The 24,296-nt window shown below is 38.0% G+C and overlaps 1 protein-coding gene across 1 annotated transcript; it reads left to right on the top strand.

Annotated features, from left to right (window-relative positions):
• The first annotated feature begins 1,140 nt into the window (after positions 1–1,140).
• Positions 1,141–24,201, top strand: lifra (LIF receptor subunit alpha a). The gene is made up of 18 exons (XM_087812276.1): positions 1,141–1,495; positions 11,126–11,299; positions 12,815–12,951; positions 13,167–13,320; positions 14,499–14,771; positions 14,848–14,974; positions 15,406–15,545; positions 16,283–16,413; positions 16,525–16,678; positions 17,314–17,378; positions 17,528–17,747; positions 17,804–17,989; positions 19,277–19,369; positions 19,452–19,601; positions 20,262–20,399; positions 20,469–20,562; positions 20,639–20,705; positions 21,920–24,201. The coding sequence occupies exons 2-18, from the start codon at positions 11,212–11,214 to the stop codon at positions 22,571–22,573; spliced, it is 2,871 nt and encodes a 956-aa protein (XP_087668402.1). The 5' UTR covers positions 1,141–1,495; positions 11,126–11,211; the 3' UTR covers positions 22,574–24,201.
• The last annotated feature ends 95 nt before the right edge of the window (positions 24,202–24,296 follow it).

Genomic DNA, 24,296 nt, shown 5'->3' with positions numbered 1-24,296 from the left:
ATACAATAAAAGTTAACTTGGAAAAAAGAGAAGCTAAATACAAAAAACATGTTAAATTAATAAATATAAGTTACCACCTAATGCCATCCACTATTATTTTTTAGCCATTTAAAAAAAAAAAAAATGCCAGTGTAGGGTGGAACTTTTCAAACTCCATAACATAATACACATATTAATTTTGAAGTCGTGAAGTTTAAAACATCAAGTTTTTAACAATTGGCATCAATAAAGATCATTTGTCAGGGCAAACTGACTAGTTATTTTGCCAGTAAACAACCATAACATATTTATTATTTATTAAAATCCACAAAAGGGCAAGAAGCAGCAGCCAGTCACACACATACAATATGACTGGTCTTGAGCTCAAACAGGAAACCATCCTGCATTACTTATGTAAATGTTATTTAATTGATTCATTATTTAACTTTGGCATAACGATTGATAAATTACCCGATTTAATTTTATCGATGTGCCGACTTTAATGTAATTTTATCCGTCTCATCTTATTTAATTTATATTTATCTTATTGTTATAATATTAATCTTTTCAATCTTTTATAGTATATATTTTAACCGTGTATTGTGTAAGTGATTGGTAAAGCGCTTTGTGACCGAGGCCTAGAAAGGCGCTTTAGAAATAACCATTACTTACTTACTTACAACTACTACTACTACTACGACTACTACTACTACTACTACTACTACTACTACTACTGCTACTATTACTACTACTACTACTATTACTACTACTAGGAGACCTCCTGAGGGATCAATACAGTTCTACCTAACCTAACCTACTACTACTACTACTACTACTACTACTACTACTACTACGACTACGACTACGACTACGACTACTACTACTACTAGTAATAATAATAATAATAATAATAATAATAACAATAACAATAACAATAATAATAATAATAATAATAATAATAATAATAATAATAATAATAACAATAACAATAATAATAATAATAATAATAATAATAATAATAACAATAACAATAACAATAATAATAATAATAATAATAATAATAATAATAATAATGGTAGTAACAATAATAAAATAAATAAATAGTAATAATATTAATAGAAAATAAAATAAATATAAAAAAAAATAAATAATAATAATAATAATAATAATAATAACAACAATAATAAAAAAATAATATTCATAATAATGTGACAAAAAAATTGAAACAATAAACTAAAAACAATGACATAATAATAATAATAATTGATGCTATACGACGACGCCCTTCTGGCGCAGTGCACCTCAAACGTGATTGGCCAGCGCGACTGTCAGTCAAAGCGCGTCATCGCCCTCTTCCAGTAACGCTCCCCTCGGAGGATCCTGTGGGATGTTATGTTAGCACAACACAGAGCAGCGAGTGTCGAGCTCACGCCTGCCTCGAGTCTCTTTTCCCGGCAACACTCAACGTTTTTACGGGTTCCTCAGACCGACCTGAAGACACGACGAACATCTCAAGGTAATGCTGGTTAAAACTGTAATAGTTTGTTTAGGTTTCATGTGGGATGTTGATGGAAGCTAACGTCGCTGTTAAGCTAGCTGTTGTATGTGCGTGTGCGTGTGCGCACTGCAATACTGAAGGATGGAGTTACATTTATTATTTTTATCTTAAATTAAATTGTACATCTTATGTATTTGTCTGTCTGTCTTTCACATGTTCAGATTTAATTTTTTATATTACACATGTAAATATTTTATTTTTAAAATGTATATTTTTAACATTTTTTGATTTTTAAGTATCAAGTTAAGACTTTACAAAACTTTGGTTAAACCATGACTATTAAATCTGTCACATTCATGTCCTATAAGAACGTGGTCGTTTAAAAAAAATAATTATTATAGTTTAAGAAGTTAAAATGTTCACAAGGGCAATAGGAGGCAGAATAATAAAGAAAAAATCATTATTTATTTTTTATATCATTCTTATATCACAAAAATTTGAAATATATTTTCATCTGTCATTTGTAATCTGGTCAAAAGTTAAAGGTGGAAATTATTTATTTTTATCTGAGAGATAAAAGGTTGTTTTCCTAAGATGTTAAAATAAACTCAAGATTTGTACTATGTCTAATTTTAATTCTGTATTATTCAGTAACTGGTGTTAAACTTATTGTTATCAGTACTGGTATAGAACATTTTTAATGATTCCAAGTAGTTTTAGTAGATTTCCTAGTTTATATTATTACATCGGAGACTGCAAAAACACATTTGTTAAAAGAACAAATACTGCTGCAAAGGTAAGAAATGTTCTGAAAGCATCAGAAAGTGAAAGTATCTATGCTAATCTTTGAATTCACAATTTCTTTCCCTTTAAATTCTCAACTTTAAAGATGTATGTTTATAATTTCAAAATCTGAATTCGATAACTCATGGCATGATGCCACTAACATGTTATAAAGCTGCTCTATATCACTATAAACATTTCTGCTTTGTACCCTTTAATATTCAGAACAGAACCCTCATTCAGATGGTGAAGCTTTAGTATCACTTAAAACCATTGCCTTTCAAATGGGCTCGGCAAAAACACAGAAAATCAGGGAAAAGCTCAAATAAAAGTGTCTTCAGATGTTTCTTGAAGGAGTCAGTAGATCATCAAACACAGATGTTTCTTGAAGGAGTCAGTAGATCATCAAACACAGATGTTTCTTGAAGGAGTCAGTATATCATTAAACACAGATGTTTCTTGAAGGAGTCAGTAGATCATCAAACACAGATGTTTCTTGAAGGAGTCAGTAGATCATCAAACACAGATGTTTCTTGAAGGAGTCAGTAGATCATCAAACACAGATCAAACACAGATGTTTCTTGAAGGAGTCAGTAGATCATCAAAAACAGATGTTTCTTGAAGGAGTCAGTAGATCATCAAACACAGATGTTTCTTGAAGGAGTCAGTAGATCATCAAACACAGATGTTTCTTGAAGGAGTCAGTAGATCATTAAACACAGATGTTTCTTGAAGGAGTCAGTAGATCATCAAACACAGATGTTTCTTGAAGGAGTCAGTAGATCATCAAACACAGATGTTTCTTGAAGGTGTCAGTAGATCATTAAACACAGATGTTTCTTGAAGGAGTCAGTAGATCATCAAACACAGATGTTTCTTGAAGGAGTCAGTTGATCATCAAACACAGAGATAGTTCCAAAGCTTAGGAGCAACAGTCTGGGAGGATTTCTCTCCTCTGGTCCTGAAGTTCAGGAACCATCAGTAGATTCTGATCCACGGACCTCAGAGCCCGAGCTGGGGTGTAAGTCTGGATCAGATCACTGATGGAAGGTCTGACCATGAATAGATCTGAAAGTAAGAACCAGAATTTTAAAATGGTCCTGAAAGAAACTGGCAGCCAGTGAAGAGTTTGAAGGAGAAATGTGAGTTCTTCTACTAGAGCGGCTCAGAATTCTGGCTGCAGAGTTTTGTATGAACTGCAGGCACAGTGAACTGGAGACACATCCTTCTTGTTTAGACACCAAAATAATCTGTTACAACGTTAAAACGAGAAGACACAAACGCATGGATTATAAGATCCCAATCATGTTGTGATTAATGGAGCATGTCATAGAGTATTATCGCTTGTCGTCACGCAGTGGGAAGTTTACGTAAAGCACTACTTTTACAGGAGTTTTAATAAAAAGGTAGTCAGTAAAGAGACTCACTGTAACATGAATCAAGAATCTCTCCTCGTGAGAACAAGTCACAGGAATTGACTTGAAGTTTTGTGTTTTTTTTATATTTTTTATTATTGTTTTTTTTTAACCTAAAGTAGCCCAGTTATAAGCCTGGTTCTTTCTTGCACATTGACACTTGATAAGAAAAGACTTTAGATACTTGAGAGACTGTACATTAAAATGAACAAACATCTTTGTCTATAACTCTAAAAAAAGAACAGATTACTCTGTAAATTATCCCAATTTAGAATTCTGGGTGAACTTTATCGTCGGATGTTAGGATATGGATTCTTTTCTTGATGAAAATTTAAGGGTAAAAGAACTCTTTGCCCTCCTTCTGTACTCGCAGCTTCGTATTGTACTTCATTATTCACAAGCTCGTGGTCATAATGACGGTAATGAATACGATCATCGATAATTCATGATAAGATGCAAACGCTATTAATCCTGAAATTGAAAAACATTCTTACAGTAGTTGAATTCAAAGATGTGTTGTTTAAAAGTGTTAGTTAATTCCACATTATCCGATCGATAATAATGTCATAAATGAACCACAAGTCGTATAGTTTCAAAAAAAACATCCAAAATCTTGTGATATTCAAAGTATATCCGGTCAAGAACAGCTCAAAGTTATTTCAATCGGCGGATCGGGTCAACTAAAGGTTGTTTCCTGTTAAGTCACCATCCTGATAAACCTTCAAATCCTGCTGAGTCATGGATCTGAGACCCTGGTAGTACCATGGCTACAACATGTGTTTTCTTAGAGACAAATCCTTTTACAGCACGTCCAGAAGTCTCAACACCGCGTGTTTTCATACTTGAGGATACGAGCGTTCTTCCGTGAGTGTTTGTTTACCCGGGGGATCTTTAATTTTGCAACCGAATCCTCCCCTCGCTTTTTTTTCCTCCCGTCCAGGTTCTACATTCATTCAGAACTGTGGCGTCGGGGGAAGGAAGGAAGCGTTTGTTTGGGCGACGGCCAAGTGACTCTCGCGGCAGACTGAATGTTCTTTCTCTCATGAGGTCACATCCCTGACCTTTCACACAGACTCCAGCTCTCATAGTAACATGTGCACCAAGTCCTGCTCCGAGGTCTCAGGAGCGACAGAGTTTCAGGATCGGATTTCAGTCCACGATATACTTACTAAAAGTGTGCGGTTGTTTTTTTCGCCGCGGTCGTCTCACGGAAGAGTAATGATGCTGCGAACGACTGAAGGTTCAGAGCGGGCGAGTCGCCCGGTTTATGGAATACTTTAAAGGAAGTCGACCCTCTTGCTTCTTAAATGTGGACGCTCTTGTAAATTGTTGAACCGTTACTCTAAAGAGTCTCTTTGAAAGAGATGAGAGGATGTTCGTTTGGTCTGCTTTTGGTCAGCATGTTTATTTTTGTCTTCGGTGGGACGGGAATGCTCTATTTTAGAGCTTTTAAAAATACAACTGGATTATATATATATAACTGGTCTCTCTTGAAGTCTGTGTTAAAACATTGTCGCCGTTTTCGTATCCAGTTCATGAGCTTATCCCTGTTTTTAAGTCTAGACTTTAGACTTTAGACCTTCTTTTATTGTCATTGCACAGAAAACACAGCAGTGAAACTGAACCGTTAAAAACACAGCAGAGAGATGTATATATAAAAAGTATAAATACAAATATTTATAAGTTAAAAATATTGCAATATAGTATAAACAATAATTATAATAATTATAAAGTATAAATGCAATACAAAGTTTGCAGCTGTTGAAATAACCACAGACAGAAAGTTCTGTGGTTGACATGCTTTGATAAACACGGTAGTCGGTTGTTTTTAGGAGTGTCAGGATACAATGGGGTGTAAATCCAGTAAGTAATGGGAGGTGGCGTGTTCGTTTCCAAAGAGGTGGTACTGTGCCAGAGATGGATGACGGATAAATATTTGATCACTTTAAATACTGACGTGCAAACCGACGCATTTTCCTTCGAACTTCAGATTATATATTATGCATTATCACCATGTTTTTTTTATAGTCGTACTTTTGTCTTCTATAGCTCTATTTATAGTCATTTAACCTAACATGTTTTTGTACACTCTTGTATACATGTTTCTGAATTATATTTTGAGTATTAACAGGTTATTTTGGATTTAAAGTTGGTTTTACACAGGGGTAAGTATAGGGCTGTGTGTGGATCGAAAATGTTCATCACCGGTTCTGATACTGAATCCCTAACTTTGCTACCGTTTTCCAAACTATACATTTTTCTACATACGAATAGTATTAGATCAATTCTAAGGGAAAGAAAATGACATTACACATAGTATAAATCTTTATTTACGTATTGAACTTTGGTAAATTCACATTGTAAAGTTTTTATCACATGTTGGCATCGAAACTTGTTACTTTTGGAGCATTCCGGTCTGTGCCACAAAAGAACCGAAGTTCGAAACCCAGCTCTAGGTCAGTATTGGCAAGAATCTAGTGATACAATACATATCACCATATAGGGGCAATGAGACAATATATCGTGATGCTGTAGGAAAAGGGATATAGTTATAGTATTGTCGATTACTCGACTCTGGTGTTGTGATAGTGTAGTATTGTCCAGTACTTGACTCTGGTGTTGTGATAGTGTAGTATTGTCCAGTACTTGACTCTGGTGTTGTGATAGTGTAGTATTGTCCAGTACTTGACTCTGGTGTTGTGATAGTGTAGTAACAAGGATATATGTGTAGTATTGTCCAGTACTTGACTCTGGTGTTGTGATAGTGTAGTAACAAGGATATATGTGTAGTATTGTCCAGTACTTGACTCTGGTGTTGTGATAGTGTAGTAACAAGGATATATGTGTAGTATTGTCCAGTACTTGACTCTGGTGTTGTGATAGTGTAGTTACAAGTATATATGTGTAGTATTGTCCAGTACTTGACTCTGGTGTTGTGATAGTGTAGTAACAAGTATATATGTGTAGTATTGTCCAGTACTTGACTCTGGTGTTGTGATAGTGTAGTAACAAGTATATATGTGTAGTATTGTCCAGTACTTGACCCTGGTGTTGTGATAGTGTAGTAATAAGTATATATGTGTAGTATTGTCCAGTACTTGACTCTGGCGTTGTGATAGTGTAGTAACAAGTATATATGTGTAGTATTGTCCAGTACTTGACTCTGGCGTTGTGATAGTGTAGTAACAAGTATATATGTATAGTATTGTCCAGTACTTGACTCTGTCGTTGTGATAGTGTAGTAACAAGTATATATGTGTAGTATTGTCCAGTACTTGACTCTGGTGTTGTGATAGTGTAGTAACAAGTATATATGTATAGTATTGTCCAGTACTTGACTCTGTCGTTGTGATAGTGTAGTAACAAGTATATATGTGTAGTATTGTCCAGTACTTGACTCTGGTGTTGTGATAGTGTAGTAACAAGTATATATGTGTAGTATTGTCCAGTACTTGACTCTGGTGTTGTGATAGTGTAGTAACAAGTATATATGTGTAGTATTGTCCAGTACTTGACTCTGGTGTTGTGATAGTGTAGTAACAAGTATATATGTGTAGTATTGTCCAGTACTTGACCCTGGTGTTGTGATAGTGTAGTAATAAGTATATATGTGTAGTATTGTCCAGTACTTGACTCTGGTGTTGTGATAGTGTAGTTACAAGTATATATGTGTAGTATTGTCCAGTACTTGACTCTGGTGTTGTGATAGTGTAGTAACAAGTATATATGTGTAGTATTGTCCAGTACTTGACTCTGGTGTTGTGATAGTGTAGTAACAAGTATATATGTGTAGTATTGTCCAGTACTTGACCCTGGTGTTGTGATAGTGTAGTAATAAGTATATATGTGTAGTATTGTCCAGTACTTGACTCTGGCGTTGTGATAGTGTAGTAACAAGTATATATGTGTAGTATTGTCCAGTACTTGACTCTGGCGTTGTGATAGTGTAGTAACAAGTATATATGTATAGTATTGTCCAGTACTTGACTCTGTCGTTGTGATAGTGTAGTAACAAGTATATATGTGTAGTATTGTCCAGTACTTGACTCTGGTGTTGTGATAGTGTAGTAACAAGTATATATGTATAGTATTGTCCAGTACTTGACTCTGTCGTTGTGATAGTGTAGTAACAAGTATATATGTGTAGTATTGTCCAGTACTTGACTCTGGTGTTGTGATAGTGTAGTAACAAGTATATATGTGTAGTATTGTCCAGTACTTGACTCTGGTGTTGTGATAGTGTAGTAACAAGTATATATGTGTAGTATTGTCCAGTACTTGACTCTGGTGTTGTGATAGTGTAGTAACAAGTATATATGTGTAGTATTGTCCAGTACTTGACCCTGGTGTTGTGATAGTGTAGTAATAAGTATATATGTGTAGTATTGTCCAGTACTTGACTCTGGCGTTGTGATAGTGTAGTAACAAGTATATATGTGTAGTATTGTCCAGTACTTGACTCTGGCGTTGTGATAGTGTAGTAACAAGTATATATGTATAGTATTGTCCAGTACTTGACTCTGTCGTTGTGATAGTGTAGTAACAAGTATATATGTGTAGTATTGTCCAGTACTTGACTCTGGTGTTGTGATAGTGTAGTAACAAGTATATATGTATAGTATTGTCCAGTACTTGACTCTGTCGTTGTGATAGTGTAGTAACAAGTATATATGTGTAGTATTGTCCAGTACTTGACTCTGGTGTTGTGATAGTGTAGTAACAAGTATATATGTGTAGTATTGTCCAGTACTTGACTCTGGTGTTGTGATAGTGTAGTAACAAGTATATATGTGTAGTATTGTCCAGTACTTGACTCTGGTGTTGTGATAGTGTAGTAACAAGTATATATGTGTAGTATTGTCCAGTACTTGACTCTGGTGTTGTGATAGTGTAGTAACAAGTATATATGTGTAGTATTGTCCAGTACTTGACTCTGGTGTTGTGAGAGTGTAGTAACAAGCATATATGTGTAGTATTGTCCAGTACTTGACTCTGGCATTGTAGTATTTACAGACCACATGAATCTTCACGACGTCGTAACTGCTTTCATTTGTTTTCAAACCAAAATATGTCCAAACATCAGCTTTAAAAGCTGCTGGACTCACTGTATCCTCTCATCCTCAGTCATCGCAGGGATCTCACAGGATCTCATTCTTACTTTTGCTGCGGAGGACGTAATGACTGCTGCCTTCTAACAACCAGAAGTTTGATTTAAACAAAAAAATAAATAATTAACAAACGCTCTAAACATTTGATTGTTACTTGTTATACTTTTTTTTTTTTAAAGTTGAATTATTTAAATTAACAACACGCTATTAAAATATAAACTGTAAAACGGCTATGATAAAAATAAAATGTTATCCAAATGCAAAAAAACAAGTACTTCAAAAAAACTAAAATTCTGTTGAATATCGATAAAGTATCGTAACATACTGAGCTGTACTGATATTCTCTTACACTCCTAGTTGAAATGTCACTGATTCCAGGATTTATTTCAAGGCTATGTTTCCCGACAATTGAGGTCGCCAAGTCAAACTAGTCAGACGACACAAATAAAAAGCATTTGAGTTTGAAGGTCAATATAAGTGGTTTGCAGCGCAGTTTTCAACCAAACCTTGAACTACTATCCAAACAGACCCACAAATCAATTTACTAATTTGTTGGACTTTTTTTAAATGTGTTATCATATTGATCTACACACATGCCTAAGTAGTTTTAATAGCACGTAGAGCAAACGTTTCTATATCCTCAAATGTATTTCCTATTTGAATACGAGCGTATTTCGGTGATAATTGTTGTAGTGAATGCTTTATTCATCCATGGAAACTAACTTTGTTTGCGTTATTTCACCATTAAATTCACTTTTCTTGGCAACTATTGTCATGGCCGTTAAAATAAGAAGAAAACCAGGTGAACCCAAGCCTTTAGTCATCAAACGTATTTCTTGCGGGTTCAATTATCGGAGGCTTGTGGACGAACGGCCGACCTCAGCAGAGCAGTATCGATCCAAGCGTCGTGAATCAGCAACTATCAGTTTCTCTGTCGGATTTCCCAGAAGATGCATCTCCCGTCTCTCCAAGTTCTTTTGCTCTTTTAAGCACAAGGACGTGATGGGTCTTGTATTTATAAAAAAAAAACATTTGGGGTTACTGGAGCAGATAAGTACTGTTTTAACTCGTGGCACACCCACATACGGTAACACGCTCGGCAGCATATTTAGCACAAACCCACGCATGTGGAAACGTTTGCCCAGCGCAGCTGTATTTATGTTAAGCTGTGGCACTAAATTTCGTCAGGAGGTGATGATTTTTGAGGTCGGACACACAGGAGGTCTTTGTTAACCTTGTCCGTGCAAGACGAGCCTCCTGCCAGGATCTACGATATAATGGACATGCAAGATAAATTAGGTTTTTTGGGGGGAATGAGTGAATTTAATTAGTTTGGCTTAAGAAAAAATATGACTTGACAGCCCTTTTATACAGACATTAATACTAAACCAAATAATCGTTTTCTGTTACCTACATAATTACATTTCTATTGACAAAAGCAAACGATATTTTGGGATTGGCAGCGAAGGATGGGCATTATTGTTTCTTCTCCACGTGTCTCTGCTTGTCCCGGAGGAACCAGACTAACTTCTTATCCCGTCTTACTCAATGGTTAACAAGCACCTGCTGATCAAGTATCGTTAGAGATTGCAAAACGGTTTGTGTCATGAGTTAACCTAATATTAACAAATGCGAACCGACGCCCTGGTATTAGATGTTGAAACGTTTTTTTTAGTCGCCTTTTTTCCATTTTGATTAATATACTCGCAACACTCGGACTCGAATGAAAACATAATGTAATCAAAAGTCAACGAGAAGTTAATTTAATTCTGAAAGGGAACTCTCTCATGCGTTACCATTCTGTCTGATTCATGTATTTGTATTTCAGTTCATTTTATTTTTTCTCAATAAATATGTTGTTTTTTATTTATATTCAATTAAGTGTGTGTGTGTGAAATGAAATCTTTTTTTTTTATTAAAATGCAAATATTCACTGTTTGAGTTTATTTTGTGGTCGCAAAACTTGCAATATGAATCACTGCCGCCCGTCATTACAGCAAATAAGGGAACAATGGAATCTCGGTGATGACTGAGGACGAGAGGATATTGTACATCCGGCTCCAGCTGCTATTAAAGCTGATGTTTAGTTTTATCAATTCAACCAAAAGAGAATGGGAACGATCAAAAGCTGTCACTAAAATTCAGTGTCCCTAAAATCGTTACGAAAATTATCAAAGTGTGTCTAAATATATCGTATTGAATCGCATCCTGATATAAGTGTTTTTCACTACAGCCATAAATAACATCTTGTTTTTGAGTTGGTCGGCGAGCTTCAAACTCACTTTTATTTTGTTTAGATCCTCAATAATGCATTCAAATCTCTCTTCTTGTTTGTCCCACAGGCTGACCTCCTTTTTCCTGACGACTGTAATGGTGTCGTTATAGAGGAGAAGGTTTTCGCCACAGAGAAAGAAACTCCTCCACTATCATGCCGTCCTCTCGGCTAAACTATAGCCCAGGGTGGCTCGTCTGTTTTCTTGTGAGCTTTTGTGTGTCGCAAACACATTCCAAAGATGGTAAGTATTAACTTTCTTACTGTCTGGAAACGAAAACTTGATGAATTGTGTGATGTAGAGTGAATTTAATCTTGGACTTTCAGAACCTTTATAAACTAACCTGAATAAATACAACAGACTTCTGTTGATTATATTTCCTCACGAGTAGCCTTGTTTAAATTGGCTCCCTACACAAGAACCATTACTATTCATTAGTGATGTGTTGATGAAGCGTCATGAAACAGTGTCATTATCTTCAGAGTCCACTGGATGGTAGTGATGTGTCGATGAAGCTTCATGAAACAGTGTCATTATCTTCAGAGTCCACTGGATGGTAGTGATGTGTTGATGAAGCTTCATGAAACACTGTCATTATCTTCAGAGTCCACTAGATGGTAGTGATGTGTTGATGAAGCGTCATGAAACAGTGTCATTATCATCAGAGTCAACTAGATGGTAGTGATGTGTTGATGAAGCTTCATGAAACAGTGTCATTATCTTCAGAGTCCACTAGATGGTAGTGATGTGTTGATGAAGCGTCATGAAACAGTGTCATTATCTTCAGAGTCCACTACATGGTAGTGATGTGTTGATGAAGCTTCATGAAACAGTGTCATTATCTTCAGAGTCCACTAGATGGTAGTGATGTGTTGATGAAGCGTCATGAAACAGTGTCATTATCTTCAGAGTCCACTAGATGATAGTGATGTGTTGATGAAGCTTCATGAAACAGTGTCATTATCTTCAGAGACCACTACATGGTAGTGATGTGTTGATGAAGCTTCATGAAACAGTGTCATTATCTTCAGAGTCCACTAGATGGTAGTGATGTGTTGATGAAGCTTCATGAAACAGTGTCATTATCTTCAGAGTCCACTAGATGGTAGCGATGTGTTGATGAAGCTTCATGAAACAGTGTCATTATCTTCAGAGTCCACTAGATGGTAGTGATGTGTTGATGAAGCTTCATGAAACAGTGTCATTATCTTCAGAGTCCACTAGATGGTAGTGATGTGTCGATGAAGCTTCATGAAACGGTGTCATTATCTTCAGAGTCCACTAGATGGTAGTGATGTGTTGATGAAGCTTCATGAAATGGTGTCATTATCTTCAGAGTCCACTAGATGGTAGTGATGTGTTGATGAAGCTTCATGAAATGGTGTCATTATCTTCAGAGTCCACTAGATGGTAGTGATGTGTTGATGAAGCTTCATGAAATGGTGTCATTATCTTCAGAGTCCACTAGATGCTGTCTCTGCACTATTTTTCTTTGTTTTGAACAACTGTTCTAATGAAACATCATTTTTAAACGGATGGCGCCACCTACTGACCTCTGAACAACATGACACTGTTTCATGAAGCTTCATCAACACATGACTACTGCTACAATTAAAAATAACTAATAACGAGCAGTCCTTTTGGATTATTGCAAATGAATTTGGTGTTTGAAAATCCTTCAAGCACCATCTGGAGCTGGATAATCACATGTTCTGGTCCATCCAATAAACCTCAGTGTGTGTTGATGTCATTCAACAGTTCTGACGGTCCCCGAGCAAGTGAGTCTCTCAACAAACATGGATACCCAGCAGCTGTCCATATCCTGGGTGGGCGGTGGAGCCGCTTCGTTCGACGTCATGATACTTCGGACTGAACTCAACGAAACAGTTTTCTACGTGAGAGACTTTTTTGACATTTGAAACCTTGTTAAACGAAGGAGAACCTTCAGTCAAATCCTTGAGAACCACAAACATTGATGCATCCTCTGGGGAATACAGTTGAAATTGGAAGCTACACAGAACATATTTGAGTTGCTTCACTCGCCCCTGAAGATGCTTGACATTCATGTATTCTCACAGTGTGTGGATTCTTTCTGCTGTTGTTGTTGTAGGAGACTGTGTCGGCGTCTGTGGACTTGGCGACGGGACGACACATGTGGAACTGGACCTCGGTTGAGCCCCTGGAATGCACCTCTCTGTCTGTCCAAGTTTGTTCCAGAGATGGAGAGAAGACGAGCGAATGGAGCAGCACTCAGATTCTGCAGGGTCAGAAATGGAATTATTTGACATATTTTTTATTATTTGAAGATGCTTAATGGAAAAAATACCCCTGCCAAGGAGCTATTTTTTACAAGAATCAAATAATGAAAACAACATTTTCATGATTCATGACTTTTATTCCTGGGTGTCAAAACAAACTGATAATGAATTGCTTATGTCCCAAAGATATCAAAAAATATAGTTGGTAAGTAAGGAATTTATATTTTTAGAGCGCTTTTCCAGGATCACAAAGCGCTTAGATTCTGATCCACAGACCTCAGAGCCCGAGCTGGGGTGTAAGTCTGGATCAGATCACTGATGGAAGGTCTGACCATGAATAGATCTGAAAGTAAGAACCAGAATTTTAAAGTTGATCCTGAAAGAAACTGGCAGCCAGTGAAGAGTTTGAAGGAGAAATGTGAGTTCTTCTACTAGAGCGGCTCAGAATTCTGGCTGCAGAGTTTTGTATGAACTTAGTGTGCTTGCACCGATCATTGATATTTTCATTTTAAATGTCCTGCTATTTAAAAAAAGAAATCCTCTTACCTAAAGCAGACTAGCAGGGCCTTGAACACGAAGATAACCAAACGTAAAAATATATATTGAGAAGTTGTAACATAATACAGAGAACAGTTGTCTTGAGAATTAAGTGCCTGTCAAAATACTTCCCTAATCCTACTCCTGATTCCAAATTAACGATTTGATATGAAATACAAATTTTGTTTTATCCAATGTTACACATATTGAGCTGAAATATATATATATATTTTTTCCCTTGACAATAAAAAAATCACACAAACCTTCTTTTTCTATCCAAAATAGACGTGAAGGAAAAGAAAAGAGGAAAAAAGTAATAATAATAATAGAAAAGAACAAGTAAAACTGTTATTTATATATATATATATATAAATTATTAAAGTATTAGAGATAGTATAAATCTAGAAAAGAAATATTTAAATCAGTAAATCATTATTATTCAGGACCAAGGCTCCAAATGATATATTAAAGAACATTTATCTGGAGTGGTTCAGCATCAGCCAGTGTCTTGGTAATGGTTTTAATTGCTGTCAAGATTTTTATTATTCTGAATAACGGTTGAATATTCATTTGGAAATGAAGATTTTTAATCTGCCCATCACATGTATATCTCTCTCCATGTTCATCTGTGTCATGATCCTGTTCAGGTATGGATCTGCCGAGCAACGACAAGTTCCAGATGTTCCCCCAGGACAGGGTCGTACCCGTCGGGACCAACACGACCTTCTGCTGCATCGTGGAGGAAGGTCGCGAGTTCGCGTCCCTTCGTTACGGCAACATGTTTATGAACGCCACTCGCGTGAGTCGACGAAGTTACGCCTCCACCGCGGTGTCCCAGAGAGCCTCGGGTGGAACCGGAACAAACGTCGTCTGTCTCAGCCTCCAGTCGAGGATGACCGGAGCCGTCGTGTTCGTCGGATGTGAGTTTCTTTTTAAGACGGTGTCATTCAATCTGGACAAGTTATGTTGCTGTAACTGTTCAATCGTCCCTCATAGATCCGCCTCAGCCCCAGGAGTTTGAGTGCGAGACCCGTGACTTGGTCTCCGCCGTTTGCCAGTGGAACGTCGGAAGAGACACACACCTGTACGGACGACGGAAGACGAAATTCTCCCTGAACAAAAGGTACGACAGAATAACGTGAAATGTACTTTAACTAGTTTATAGTCTGATGATTTAAAAACTGAAAAACCAAGAACTAAAACGTGAGTCTTTTCTCTTTTCAATTCAATATCATGGGCAAAAAGACTGATACGAAGAGAAAAGAAACCATGTTTGTCACGAATCTAGACTTTTCCATTTGCTCTTTAGAGTCTGGTGGACTTTGTTCACTTGTTCGATGTGTTTCAGAGAAAAGTGTAATCCACGTAGGAAAAAAAAACCTGAGTGGTCTGAGTGAGCGTTTAAGTGATAGTGGTCTGGCTGCCGGCCAAGCGTTTGACAGGAATAGTCTCTACGTGGGCCAATATTTATTTACCTAAACAGTCTTCATTTGCACATTTCCAGCAAACCTCTATTTAATTTCCCTTTGTTTTGTTTTTTCTCCTTGTTTACAGGGACTGCCCACCAATTCCCAGGAATGAAGTCAGGCTGAGAGTCTGTAGTCTGGATCACTGGGAGGAGAACTGGACTTTGGAAGCGGTCAATTCTCTTGGCAAGTCCGTGTTGACCGACTCTGCCGAGATCAGAAGCCGACGTAAGAGACCGTTTTATGTAACGTGTTCACTGAAGACTTTTTATTCTGGTTTCCAATCATGAACATCCAACTTAATATCATTTTTAAAAAATCCTGATTTATAAAACAATGAAGTATATCAGCGCCATTACACTGTTGAATGGTTGAATTTAACATTTAAAAGTATTCAATCATTTCTATATTAAAAGGTTTAGCTGTTTTTTATTAGTAGAATCTGGAATTCTCCTAGTAAAGATTGGAATCCCAATATTCAGATCCCGATACCAATCTCTACTAGTACTCCGGACTCTACTGGATTCCAGGCTCTACTGTGACGTATATACATTTTTTAAATCATTTAACTAACAATTAAATTAGTTAAATTGTTTAACACATGTTTGATATTGGGATTCCAATCATTTCTAAATGCAATACTTTTATTAATAGTCTTTTAAATTCAGTATAAAAAATGTCGGTATAATGGAGTCACCAGACATTATTGAGACAGACAGTATTGAGCTACTGGATCCAACTTTCAGCCAATCATGAGACGCACGGACGCTCACGTGACTGATGAAGAAAGTCATTCTTAAAAAAAAGAAATAGAGAAATGTAAAGTTTCAATGTTTGAAATGTAAAATGTAATTAATCTAATATTCTGATGTCACTGATATACTTCCATACAAAACATCTTGTTGTTGATTCATCTCAGTCAAGCACGACAACAAGGAGGTTTTTTTGCCGTTTCTTTCTCTCAGTTTACCCGGTCGCTCCCGTCTCCATGACCTCCGTTAACAACGCTTGGAACGCCACGGTTTCGTGGCAGTGGGAGAACAGCAACTACTCCTCTGTAGCTCTCGTCTGCCAAGTCCAGCTGAACCAGTCGATGGTGAGTCACGAAGATGATTGATTCCACCGAACTCTGAACCGCTCGACGTGAATCTTCTGACATCTTTTATCTATAAAATATTTGTTCATTCATTTTTATTTTTGTTCGCAGCAAACCATCGTAGGTGTCGGCCTGCGTTCTGCTTTCCTTCCCAACCTGTATCCGGATCAAACGTATGCCGTCCAAGTGCGCTGTGGATCGCATGAGAAGTTTTGGAAATGGGGAACCTGGAGCCAGACGTATACTTTCAAAACCCAACCATATGGTGAGTTATTTAATTGGTGTTCTGCACACGTATGAGACAATTGTTTTTTAATGTTTTATATACAATATGTCAAACTGTCAATTCATTTATGTGGTTATATGATTGACTAAATCCAAATGGATTAATGATCATGTTGACTATAAAAAAAGAGTATGTGTAAATGATCATATATTATTATGTATGACAGGAAATGCACAAACACAGGAGAAATAAAAAGAAGAATGACTGACTAGTGTTTTCACTTTTCTTTACTCTGAAGTTTGTATGATTTATAATTGACTCGTAAATATAAATGTTTACACTTTTAGCACGTTTTTAAACTAGTTTTTAGTGTTTGCAGTGAATATTTTGTGCTTGTTAACAAGTGTGATTAGAGGAACTAAATAAACCGTCTTTATTTTAAGCTTCATTTGACTTTATAATAAAAATAACTTTAACTTTATCTTCAGAATAAAAGAGAAAAACATTTTAATGTAAAGTTAATCATTTATTCTATTAGATTAAAAAATAGGACATAAAAAATAATCGCTTAAATAATCACAATATTTTGGAAAGTAATGCCAATTATATTTTTTTCAATAATCTTTCAGCGGTATTCAATTAATAATATAATTCCTGGTGTTGTTCTGTCGTAGCTCCGGAGGCTCCAGACGTCTGGCAGCAAACGAACAGTGACGGCACTGGAACGATCCTGTGGAAGGTGAAATGATTCTTCATCACATTTTTCACAGAAATAAAGCCTGGTCTACTATATTTTTAACAAATTATTTGAGATATTGTAAAACTCCTGGAGCCAGCAACACCTCCATGTTCCATGAGTAAAGTTTTTCTCTTTGTGACTTACTTTAGCGAGCGACGGCTAAACAAAGCCACGGTCGAATAACCGCTTATCAAGTGACTATTTGGAGCCCGGAGCTGGAAGCCCAACACTTTGAAATCCCCTCCACCAACACCTCCCTCCACGTGACACATTTCGGGAACTCCAGCAAGGTCATGGCAACAGTTGTTGCTAAGAACATCGCAGGAGAGTCACCACCTGCTGCCGTGGTTCTCCCGCTGCAGGTCGAAGGTACGCTCCGGTTCATGAGCCCCAGGAGGATGTTCTTGACTTTTTATCTCCCCCAGATCGAAAGCTGGTCTCGGTGTCCAAGGCGGTTTATTTCGACGGAGGTTTTCCTCTGCTCTGGCTGAGCAGCAGCAACAGCAGCTGTGGTTACGTAGTTGAGTGGCGTGACGCCCTCTGCCAGCTGCACTGTCCACTGGAGTGGATGAAGGTGACCTCAGGAACAACTAATGTCTCCGTGGTGTCAGGTAACCTGTCTTTCTGGATGAACATCAACACACCACCAGAATTAATGCTCGTGTTTATATATATTTACACGTTTTATAAATATCTATTCTGAGTGAAGTCATCTGAATTCAAAGGGTGGTAACACTTTTATTTTTGAATCTCTTGACCCTCTCAGACATATTGTCGCGGCATCTTTTTTCAACCTTGGTATCATGATAGGGTCTAAATCTCCCCAACAACAGTATCATTACAATTTTTTTTCAATTATTTTTTAATTCAGGTTTTAAACTAAATAACATAAACAACGAATTGCATTTATTTATTATTTTTTTGGGGATATTAATTGTTTTTTCCTTTGTGTATTCTAATAGGATGAATCTTTATTTATACATATATATATATATATATATATATATATAGTGAAACGTGTTCCCCTCTTATTTATTAGTTGTGTGCATGACTTATTTCTGACATGGTTAGTTATTTAGTTGGTTATAGTTATTTGGGTTTCATGGCAATACATTTTTTCTTTTTTTTATGATCTTTTATCCCAACATAAAATCAGCTAGTCGTTGAAAACACGATTGATTTATCGGTTTAACAATGACGTCATGCATGTGGCTCCCGGGCTTTAACACGACATTACTGAATCGACCACTAGGTGGTGCCAATGGATGTTTTTCAATTGTCAAAGCGTTCGTTTAAGGCAGGGGTGTCAAACTGGTTTTCACCAGGGGCCACATCATCATAATGGCTCCCCTCAAAGGGCCAGATGTAACTTATAAATGTAACTAAATGTAAGCTAATGTAAAATAAATGTAACTACTCCTTAATGTTAAATGACTTTGAATTTATTACTTGAGAGGGGGCATAACTACTGTATAACCAACAATTGTGAGCTGCTAACAACATGTGTGATGTAGCATTTTACAATTAAATAAAAATGGCTGCACACAGCCTTGCATGTGGTGCACTAAATAAGATATATAAGGTAAGGCAGGCGGGCCACATAAAATCACATGGCGGGCCACATTTGGCCCGCGGGCCTTGAGTTTGACACATATGGTTTAAGGTTTGAAAACGATGCCTAATCAAACCTCGGTTACATCTTTCGCTGAGTGTACGTAGTCTTTTGACCTGACTTAACATCCTGGCAGCAGTTTGAGTCCATTAAGACAAAGTTGGTGATTGATGCACAAATAAATAAAAGTTCTCATACATTTAATAATGATAATTTGACTATCTACAATTTTATTCTGTTGCTGCAGCAAATGTACTTTTTTAATGTTCTGTTCCTTCACCATCAGCCAACTTCCAGCCAGGCGTGAGGTACGACATGTCTCTGTACGGCTGCTCCTCCGAGGAGCTGCAGCGCTGGCAGGGATTCTCTCAGGAGCTCGGTGAGGAGGACGACCCGCGGGTTCCTGTCCTTTCAGCCCGAAGCACCTTCTTACACATTTGTTTTCCGTCTGCTTCCCACAGCCCCCTCTGGCCCTGTGGCCGAGCTGTCGCCCGCTCAACAGGACTCTGACGTTCTCCTGACCTGGGGGGAGGTTCCTCCGGTCAACAGACGAGGCTTCCTCCTCGGCTACAACATCTACATCAACGACGGCCCCCAGCAGGAGCTGATCGGTAATGAAGAGCGTCGTGTGTCCCACAGTGTAGATGATTGACACGCAATTGCAAATGACAGCGAGTGTTTATGAACCTCAAAGTTGTTATTTTATTTTATAAATCTTAACTTTACAAGCAGTGGTTAGAGTTGTGTGGGTTTACTCCGGACACTCCGGTTTCCTCCCACAGTCGAAAAACGCACAGAGGTTGATTGAGAACTTGGGGATATTGTCCATAGGTATGAGTGTGTGTGTGAATGGTTGTGTGTCTTTGTGTGTCCTGTGACCGACTGGTGACCTGTCCAGGGTGTCCCCTGCCTCTCGCCCCAAAAACAACTGGGATAGACTCCAGTCTCCCTGCGACCCCCACAAGGGATAAAGTGTTAGAAAATGAATGAACTTTACAAGCAAAGATAAATGATAACGTTTGATAAAATAAATGGGGGGGGGGGCAGGGTTTGCAGGATATAATGTCACAGGCCGCAATTGGCCCCCGGATTTAAGAACCCCGTTATAAATGCTTGTAAAGAGATTCACAATTTAGCTTTTATTTTTGTATTTCCATGCTTTATTTGCATGACTTTAAAGAGGTGTTTGTAGCAGCAACACAAGTTGATCCTTCATTGTCTTTATTACTTTTATTTGAAAGAAATAACCATTTAAAATCTTTTCATTGTAGCCAACATCCCGGACCCCGACATCAGGAACTACACCGTTAAGGGTCTGTCGCTGGGCTCCTATAAATTCACCGTCAAGGCCTACACGGCAGCAGGCGAGGACTCCGGGGCCACGGTTTCCATCTTACTGGAGCCCTACAGTACGTGAAAGAAACCTTCACTGAATGGACTGGGATTTTATTGTAACAATGGTGTTTCCTCTCCAACAGCTGATTGGCTGATCCTGGAGATCTTGGCCTCCCTGGGAACCACCGCTCTGTTCCTGGCCTTCGTCACGTTGATATGTTACAAGAAACGGAAGTGGTGAGTCTTGTGTTCCTGTGCTGATGTTTATATCAACTGCAAGTCAGTGACGTGTGTGATGTTTCTTTTGATGCAGGGTGAAGAGAGCGTTCTATCCCGACATACCTGAGCCCAAGCTGCCTGGTGATTGGTCCAGTGCTCAGGTAAACTCACTCAGACGGCATCACAGTCTCGACTCGGTAAAAGACAGGAACCATATGTGCTCGACCGTATGGGAACTAAAAAGTATTGACCCACGTACTTAACTATTATATTTGTAACTACAACATTTGCATTTCCAGAAAAAAAAGCAGTGTGATGCTGAAAGAGTAACGAGTATTTTGCTAATATTCAAAGTAATGAGTGGAAAAAGTTCAGAAGAAAAGGGAGAAATAAGGGAACATTGAGCTGCAGTGATGTAATGTTCTGTCCCCACTGTGGGATAAATGAAGCTTTCATCTTAAAAGTCGAAATAGAAGTAGTAGAAGTGAAAGTAGAAGTTGAATAAGTAGTAGAATTAGTAGTATAGGTAGTAGAAGCAATAGTACAATTAGTAGTAAAAGCAAAATTAAAATTGGTAGTATAAGTATAGGTAGTAAAAGTAGTAGTAAAAGTATAAGTAGTAAATAATTAGAAGAAAAGGTTTAAGTATAAGTATTATTAGAATTGGTAGTAGTAGAATTAGTAGTATAGGTAATAGAAGCAGTTGTACAATACGTAGTAAAAGCATAATTAGAATTAGTAGTATAAGTATAGGTAGTAAAAGTATTAGTAGTAATAGAATTAGTAGTAAAAGTTTAAGTATAAGTATTATTAGAATTGGTAGTATAAGTAGTAGTAGAATTAGTATAAGTATTAGTAGTAGTAGTAAAAGGAGTAGTAGAATTAGTAGTATAAATGTAAGGAGTAAAAGCAGTGGTAGAATTTGTAGTAGAATTATTAGTAAAAGTAGAATTAGTGGTAAAAGTAGTAGAAGTATAAGTAGTAAAAGTTGTAGTAGTAGAATTAAATTCAAGTTTTTTTTAACCTATTTTAGTTTATGACCAAACAAAGGTAAAGTGCAGTACAAAACAGTCATTTTAAGATATATATTTATTCTGCTTACCCTGAGCTACAAAATGCTTCAATTTAAATCATTAATGGCGCCACCTAGGGGCTAAACTTAGGGACTACAGATAAAATCACGAACTACATTACTCGAAAAAAAAAGTTTTTCCCATCAGTATAAATTTGTTGATGAGGTGCAGCACGTCTATGACCCACACTATTATTATTATTATTATTATTATTATTATTATTCATGTGTCCATCCTTCTTTCTCTAGAAGAAATGTAACTTGTTAATTCAGATTTTCATCCGTTTTCTTGTCCACACGCAGCAGCGACCTCTGGACGTGAAGCCGTCTTCCCACAGTTTGGTCCACGTGGTGGAGAAGCCCGAGTGGGATTCTAGCAAAGAGGTCCTGGTGGTCATTCCTGAGGAGGACGAGGAGGACGAAGTGCTGGACGACACGGACGAGCCGACGTCTCTGCGCTACTACAACCAGGTGCCGGACGAGCGTCCCATTCGACCGCGTTACCCAGACTCCTCCGAGTCGTCGGCCTCGTCCTTGGATTCGGCCAGCACGGACGTGACCTACACGGGGATCCAGACCACGGGATCTTCGCTGGTTTTCCCAGAAGGCTCCACCGACGGCCCGCCGCCGGGAAGCGGGGACAACGCGTACCGACCTCAGATGCGACCTCAACTCCACGGCGACGGCTCGGGTCAAGCTCCCGACGCTCCCTTCCTGGAGTTGGAAGACGGCTGCCCCTCCGGGTACAAACCCCAAATCCACTGGAATATGGACTCCCCGGGCGAGGCGGCCGCGGGCGGGGAAGCGGCCCCCTGCCTGGGGTCGCCCACGTCCATCGCGTCCACGCAGTTCCTGCTCCACGACGGCGAGTCGACGGAGCACGACGACGAGAAGCGGCACCAGACGACGTCGGCGGCGTCCTGGTTCAACAACCTCATCTCGTCCGCCAAACCGTGACGTCGTTCCTCTCTGTGAGGCCACCTGGGGTTACCGTTACTCGTGACCCCACGGTCGCCGTAGCAACTGGAAGCCTAGTCGAAAATCAAATCGCTCAGTAATCCACGTATATATATCTCTAACCTCTTACCTCGACCACATCGGGTGCAGCCACTGGTGACGTTGTAGCTGATAATATTTTCACTATTCGTTGTTGACAATGGGGAAGGTCAAAGGTCACTGACAAACTAAGAAAACATTTCAACAGTTTAAAGGTAATCATTTTTGTTGTTGTTAATGAAGAGTGTCTTCTGGTGCTTCCGGGCAGAGATGGAAGGAGGAGTGAACGGCGGCGTTTTCACGTTCACTGTCGAAACTTCTCGGTCAATGCTGCACTTTTAGGGGAAAAAAAAGAGGTGAAGACGTGTCAGGATTTAAGCTACACGAGGTCACGAGCGCCTTCATCGACGCTATCGTTGCTTTTAATTGTACTTCTTTGGCAAGTAATTATTTCTTAAGTCAAATTGTTAGTCTTTTTTTTTACGTAGACATGGATTTGTTCTTCCAAAAGTGTGCAGCACGTCACGGACCGTCAACTGGACGCGTCGCTTGTTACTTACACTGAAACGCTATAATTCACGCGAGGTTCGATGACCCCCGACCCTCAAATATGAAAACACAGGTCACACTACGTAGATCCTGCCTGTGCGTTAATATATTCTACACCAGTGTGTTTTCTATTTTTATGTTACGATGACAGAGATTTTTTTAACGGTGCGATGCATCCAAAGCTACTGTAGGAAGATTAACCCGGAATATTTATGGGTAGAAACACGGCATTCATCTTGAGTTTCAACGGTCTTTGTTAATTCATCGCTTTTAAAATAAAAGTTACTGTGAAAGAGTTTTACTATCCTGTCAATATGCAGTTGTTACCGACTACTGATGTATCCCTGTTTTGTTTTTGTAGTACAAGTATTAATTCACTTTTCTTTTGAGCCGTCTTTTATTAAGGTGGGCTTTCGAGACTAACCTATGAACGCTGTGTGTTACGTTCTTTTTCTTTTTTTTTAATGTTGATTTGAATCAACTCGTTCTTGATCGTTTTATTTTGTCCTGTAAATACATTTCACTGCCTTTTCCTGACCTGCGTATGAAAGGAACGGATTTACTGTCGTGACGGTTTACAATGATTTAAGAGATTCTGTGGACGACGGCGGTCGTGGTTGTATAAAGTAGAGGCATTTATAAACGAAGAATAGAAACGTGTCTTCCTGAAGTAGTTTAGTCTGCTTTGCGTTACTATATGCTGCTTATTTCACTTTGATCATATTAAAAATGTGTAGAACGCGATGCTTCACACGGCAGAGGTTCACCCTCCGCCTCGCACCCCCTACAAAACTGAATGTATAAAAAAAAAAAGACACTATAAATAATTCCAAATGTTTCATGGCTTTAAGAAACACTAACCGATGCATGACGAGCTGTAAGTACTGCTGCTGCACACGACAAGGCTTTAACTGCTTCAACAAAGATCTGTGGAGATTTTATTTTTTTTCAAGAAAATGAACGATTTTTATGTTGAATTAACTAATGACTCTAAACTGACATGCTACCTGTTTTTAGAACAATAAAAGTGTTTGACTGGATACTGGCTCTTTGTGTTTGCTTTCATTCGGATAAATAATAACATGTTTTTTTAAGTTGTTGGTTTAGTCTGGAAACAAATAATGTAACGGTGGGT

The sequence above is a fragment of the Callionymus lyra genome, chromosome 1 (assembly GCF_982586985.1).
Source record: "Callionymus lyra chromosome 1, fCalLyr1.hap1.1, whole genome shotgun sequence".
NCBI classification, from domain to species: Eukaryota; Metazoa; Chordata; class Actinopteri; order Syngnathiformes; family Callionymidae; genus Callionymus; species Callionymus lyra.
This window is presented reverse-complemented; position numbering and strand designations above follow the sequence as displayed.

Excerpts from the sequence above, each read along its gene's own strand:
- lifra (XM_087812276.1), top strand. The coding sequence starts at position 11,212 with ATGCCGTCCTCTCGGCTAAACTATAGCCCAGGGTGGCTCGTCTGTTTT. Across the intron at positions 12,952-13,166 it reads TCAACGAAACAGTTTTCTAC|GAGACTGTGTCGGCGTCTGT; the intron begins GTGAGAGACTTT and ends TTGTTGTTGTAG. Across the intron at positions 17,990-19,276 it reads TAATGTCTCCGTGGTGTCAG|CCAACTTCCAGCCAGGCGTG; the intron begins GTAACCTGTCTT and ends CTTCACCATCAG.